A 5466-nucleotide genomic window follows, 5' to 3' on the forward strand; every position below is an offset into this window, starting at 1 on the left:
AATGAGACACCCCATTAAGAACTGCCCCCCCCCCCAACAGCTGAACCTCCTAACTGGCCCCCACAAGAAACGTTTTGGGCTAAATCCCTGAAAGACAGGAGGCAGCCCCCCTAAAAGCAATGGGGGGGGGGGCAGGCAAGCCAGGCCGGGGGGAAGGTAGGGCAACCGGTACCCACACAGAGGGCTAAGGAGAGGAGGGTCACACAGCCCTACACCAGCCCCCCCGCAAAGCTGGGGGTTTTCTTTGTTTATACAGCAGCATGTTCCGAACACAGTGCAGGGCCAGGGGTACACACAGGGAGGTCCCCCCCTGCCCTCCTCTATGATCTCTCTGCCTTTCAGGATGGAGGGCTCAGGAGCCAGATTGAGAGCATCTCCCACCCTCAAAGCACCCTCTCTTCCCACTCTCCGTCTTGGCCGCAGCCTGGCCTTAACACCGTTCTGGGGTGCCTTCTTTGGCCATGGGTCCGTGACAACACACTCCACAAAGCAGGGACAGCCCCAGCCCCAAGACGGGGCACCATCGCCATGGGCTCAGTCCATCTTGGTGGGCTCCTTCTTACGCTGCCTGGCCTCCCGGACGATCTTGGCCAGGGAGAGGAGAATGGGGACGGCCATAGGCAGGAAGAGCGGGATGTAGATGGCAAATTTCTGGTCATCAGGAAAGTAGAGGAGATGGAGGAGAGATGGGTCAAAGAAGGCCCGCTCCGAGGAGGTGACTGCCTCCTTGCTGGCCTGGAAAGCCAAGTGGAGGTGGCCCGCAGCCAGCTCGGCCATGGCACTCTGCGCTGAGGCCACCGCTTGGTACACCTGTGTGGGAACAACGCCAACGGTCAGTCCCCGGCCAGGGAGGACCACAGGAACAGCCTGGGGGCTTTGCTCCCAGCAATGGTCCCCCTCCGCTCCCCACCTCAGAGTGCCCCAGCCCTACCTCAGAGGCGACATCATCTTTGATGACTATGTTCCCGATCTTGTCCAAGAGCTGGGCCAGTGAAGTCAAGGTGGTGGACACAGTGGCGATGTTCTCCACAGTGTGGGCCCAGAGCAGGCGGTCCAGCTCCCAGTCGGCCAGCCCCTCATTCCCTGGGCTCTCCAGCAGGAAATCGGGGGGCAGCTCCTCCCGAGATAACCCAAAGAGTAACCTGGGAGTAGAGGGGAAGGTCCCAGCCCACATCGCAAACCTGCAGTCCCACATACACTCCCTGCTCTTCCCCTTCCCTGCTGCATTCAGTCTTCACAGGGCTCAACCATGCCTAACGGCCTCCTGGATGCAGGGCAGGACAAGACAAGCCGCCTACCTCAGGAGATGGGAGATGCGCCAGCACCCCTGGCCAGAGAGCAGTGCTGGCCAGTAGTCAGCATCTCAAAAGCCACAAAAAGCCCCTCTCAGCCTCCCAGAGCCCACAGAGAAGCGAACAAACTGCAGGGGTACAGCCTGCTCTGACCCCCCCATGATTTCCACGTGTGCCAGGAGAGCACACAGAGGCCCGGGGAGGGAAGAGAGCATCCTCACCGGAGCTGGGCCAGGAAAACCTCCATCACTCGCACCATGTCCACGTCCACGTGCAGCGGGAGGGAGACTTGGGGGGAAGCAGGGGCTTCAACATTGTAAACCTGCAGGAGAGCGTGTCAGCCAGGCACAGCCGGAGCCCCAGGGCTGGCAGGGCCACCAGCACTCGCTGGGGATGTGAAGCCACCGCCTTGTCTGGGCACTGCCAGCACCCCCATGGCCCCTTACCATGATGCCACCCCAGCGGGGGCTGTGGAAGGCATTGGTGCTCACTGGGGCTCCATCTTTGTCCTGGATGTACAGAGGGGAGTGGGAGCGCTCTGGCACGTACAGCAGGAAGTTCAGCACGGGGTAGAGTGAGGCAGCGCTGGAGCCTGCAGCGGGACAGAGTCAAAGAACTCCCCTGGCTGGCAGGGACAGCGAGAGCAGACCACCCGTGCGCAGTGCTGAGGCAGAGCCCAGCCCAGCTCCTCCTTCCACAGCAAGCCCTGAGCAGAACTGCCAGCCCAGCAGGTCTCAGTCACCCTCCCTCCCACCCGGGGCTGGCAGGGCATGGTGCTGCAGGGAGGGAAGGGGCACAGGCCCCAGGCACAGCTGTCCCCTCCTCCCTCAGCAGAGCCCGGTCCCACAAGAGCCAGGTCAGGAGCGCAGCGCTCACCCAGCCGGGCCTCCACAGGGTTGATGACGTGCGGGAGGCTGTGAGCACTCAAGAGGAAGCTGGAGGACTCCTTGTCAAAGCGTGGTGTCACTCCTAGGACGGCGTAGTACAGGATCTGCAGGCACACAACAAAGACGTTGCTGGCAGAAAAGCGCGTCTCGGGGCACCTGGCAAGGCCCAGGGCTGGGCTCTCCCCATCGCCTCTCCCAGTCCTCACCTGTGAGTCAACAGAGAAGTTGGCCACCAAGCTCAGTTTGTCCAGGACGGGCTGCACGTAGCGGTTCACGGCATCCTCAATATCCCAGTCCACGGCATGGGACTTGGGGTCAGGGTTCAGCAGGCTGAAGGTGATCTCATACCCTGCCGAGGACACACAGTCTGTGAGGCACTGGCACAGCTACTGCCTGTTGATGCTGAGGCTGGGCACGTGGCCATGACAGAGCTCCCAAGAGTGGCAGGACCTGACCCCCTCCTCCCTGGCCCTCCCCAGTGCAGGGCCACACACCAGTGCCCCAACACGCAGCAACCGCAGCACGGATCTTGGCCCAGAGCAACTGCCAAGGGCAAAGGGAAGACCCCGGGGTCTGTCACCCCAGAAGACATCCAGGGATGCTAAAAGTACAGCAGGAACGGGATCTCCCCCCAGAGACAGAGGGCTTTCCCCAGGTCAGAGAATGGGGCTGGGGTGCACATCCATACCCAGGCTGGATTTCAAGTGCCGCCGGGCATCAGGGCCCAGCTGGCCATTGGGCACACGGTCCGAGAGGGCGGCGGAGATGGAGCTGGCCGTGAAGGACATCACCTGCGTGAGCTGCTGGAGGCGGGTGCGGAGGGCAGCCAGGCCCCCCCCAGCCCTCACCAGGGCGCTGCGGTGCTTCCCCACGTAGACGTTGATGCCCTGGGGAAGGGGCAGGGGTGAGGGCCAGGAGCAAGGCTGGCTCCTGTCAACGCGCCAAAGAACAGCACGGTGCCACCTGTGACAACCTGGGGACGCAACGTCTGGTGCCTCCTCCCAGGGCACCTTCGAGGGGTGAAGCGTGCAGAGGCTGGCACCGCAGGGTGCTGCTCCCTACCTGAGGCAGGAGAGAGGAGGTTTCGGGGACCACGTACATGGTCAGAGAGCCCAACAAGGCGTCCTGCAGCGGGTGCAGAGCAGCATCAGCCTCTAGGGAAAATGGAGGCATTAGCAGGGTTGGGAATTTCACTCCAATCCTCGTCCCACCCTGAGATGCAGTGAAGCCAAGTCCTTTGCTCAACCAGCTTCAGAAAGAGGAGCCTGCTCTGCCACAGAGCTACTCCAGCTAACCGCAATCCCTCGTCCCGGTACCTCGTGCAGTAGCCACATCCAGCGCTGCCTCCTCCTGAGCTGTGGTCCTGCGATAGACCGTCTCGTAGCGGGACGTGATGCTGGGTCTCACTGCCAGGGGAGAAAACCTGAGTGAATCTGCTAATCCCAGCCCTTGCACCCTTTGTAAGAGCCAGGTGCTAAGAGGGACAAGGGACAGCCCCAGGGAGACACATGCCACAAGGTCCTTTGGGCACCAGCTCTAACCTCAGCTGAGTGACCCACCATGACACGTGGCCTCAGCTGGTCCACACTGGCGGGCACATCCCCCCCTCCGAGGGCTGCCATCACCCCCATTCCCAGGGAGGGGAGCCGGTTTCTTCCCTGCGGCATCCCTGGGAACTTGTTGTCCCCAATGCTCCGCTGTACCGCCAGCTCAGGACAGGATGATACTGGCGAACATGGGGTGGGTGTCCGGGGAGCTCCGGGCTGACAGCCGGGGAGAAAAGCCGTGGGGACGTAGGGACCCCCCCGGTGAAGCATGAGGCCACCCAGGAGGGACGGACAGACGGACAGGGCAGTGACAGCTAGAGATGTCTCTCACGGTTCACGGAAATCTCCATCTCCTGCACGTCCCTGAACGGCAGCGGCCTCGGCAGGTCCCCGGGCACCGACCCCGGGGCGAAGACCACGGCGACGGGGACCGCCAGCTGGAACTGAGCGGAGACAGCGTCAGCCCGGTGTCGTCGTCCCCCGAGGACCTAGGGCCCCCGGCCCCCCTCCCGGTGCTCACCGGCAGCTGTCCCAGCCCCTCGATGTCCCCATAGGGCAGGGCGGCGCGGTAGGTCTCGGTCGTCCTCCACCACAGCGGCAGCCCCAACACCACAGCGATGGCCGCGAAGGACAGGGCGGCCCGCCGGCCCCGCGCCCGCTCTGCGGGGAGAGCGCTCAGCACCGACCCGGCTCCCCGGACCGGGGCTGGAGGAGAACGAGCGAGCCCCGGGCACCCGGGTGCCGCCGGTACCTGCTTCATCCGCCGCTATCGCCGCCGCCGCCGCCATCTTCACTTCCCGTGTCAGCCGAGAGGGCGGGGCCTACGCCCAATCCAGCCATTCAGAGCGCCCAGTCCTCAGAACAGCTAATAGGAGCCGAGGCCGGAGAACGGCGGCGCAGACGGGCGGGAAGGTGCACCAATCAAAACGCGGCACCGCCCCCGAGGAGGCGGGCTTTGGCCGCACGGCCTCTACGAGTGCCGCGGAGGGACAGGCGGTGCCCCTGCGCGGGCGGGAGGGGGCCCAGCGGGCGCCTGCGCAGCGCCGAGCACCGCGGCCGGGAAAGGTCGGGGGGACACAGGGACTTCACAGGGGCTCCTCACCCGCCCCACGGCCCGTAGGGAGAGCCCAGCCACCCCCCCACCACCCCCCACCGGCTCTCAGAGCCTCACGATGGGTGTGGGTGAGCTGAGACCAGGCACAGCTCATTGCATGGATGAGCGCAACCGGCTGCGGGTGGTGCCCAGAGCCGGAGGAGGGACGGGGCAACCCGGGATGGGGAAGGGCACGGTCCCAGGGTGCCCGGCAGCGAGGGAGGAGGCGGCACAGCGATGTCTCTACCGTTTATTTGTTGTTAGGCTATTTGGTACACGGGGTGCACACGGCGAACACAACACAGGCGCCCCAAGGGCGGCAGCGACCGGGACTGCGAAGCTATGGCAGGGCAGGGGCACCCCCCAGGCCTCCCCTCCTGCCCCCCACATGGCCGGGCCTCGACCCCCACACACACACACAATGGCCTGGCCGGAGCCCCCCACCAAAGGGGCACCCAGGTGGCTCCCTCCGGAGGCCGGGTAACCCGGGCCCCCCACTTCATCTGCGGACGCGGCGGTGTAGGGCCAGCCGGCGGGACGCGCTCCCCTTCCCCTCCCCGCGTGGCTGCTCCCCTGGGTGGCTGGGGTGGAAGCGGGGTGTGAGCAGTGGCGGGGAGGGGGCCGGGGCGGGGGCCGGGGGCCGGTGG

General features: G+C 65.0%; 1 protein-coding gene across 1 annotated transcript; it reads right to left on the reverse strand.

The window, feature by feature from the left end:
* Window positions 1–312: 312 nt before the first annotated feature.
* PIGS (phosphatidylinositol glycan anchor biosynthesis, class S) lies at window positions 313–4514 on the reverse strand. The gene is made up of 12 exons (XM_010573637.1): window positions 4478–4514; window positions 4247–4386; window positions 4058–4169; window positions 3496–3585; window positions 3242–3333; window positions 2868–3066; window positions 2386–2528; window positions 2169–2283; window positions 1739–1884; window positions 1514–1614; window positions 932–1142; window positions 313–810 (listed from the first exon to the last, which is right to left on the reverse strand). The coding sequence occupies exons 1-12, from the start codon at window positions 4512–4514 to the stop codon at window positions 535–537; spliced, it is 1662 nt and encodes a 553-aa protein (XP_010571939.1). The 3' UTR covers window positions 313–534.
* Window positions 4515–5466: the final 952 nt, after the last annotated feature.

Source organism: Haliaeetus leucocephalus, unplaced genomic scaffold, assembly GCF_000737465.1.
Source record: "Haliaeetus leucocephalus isolate CR32 unplaced genomic scaffold, Haliaeetus_leucocephalus-4.0 Scaffold395, whole genome shotgun sequence".
NCBI classification, from domain to species: domain Eukaryota; kingdom Metazoa; phylum Chordata; class Aves; order Accipitriformes; family Accipitridae; genus Haliaeetus; species Haliaeetus leucocephalus.

Excerpts from the sequence above, each read along its gene's own strand:
- PIGS (XM_010573637.1), bottom strand. The coding sequence starts at position 4,514 with ATGGCGGCGGCGGCGGCGATAGCGGCGGATGAAGCAG. Across the intron at positions 4,387-4,477 it reads GATAGCGGCGGATGAAGCAG|AGCGGGCGCGGGGCCGGCGG; the intron begins GTACCGGCGGCA and ends CTCTCCCCGCAG. Across the intron at positions 1,615-1,738 it reads CCCGCTGGGGTGGCATCATG|GTTTACAATGTTGAAGCCCC; the intron begins GTAAGGGGCCAT and ends GCTCTCCTGCAG.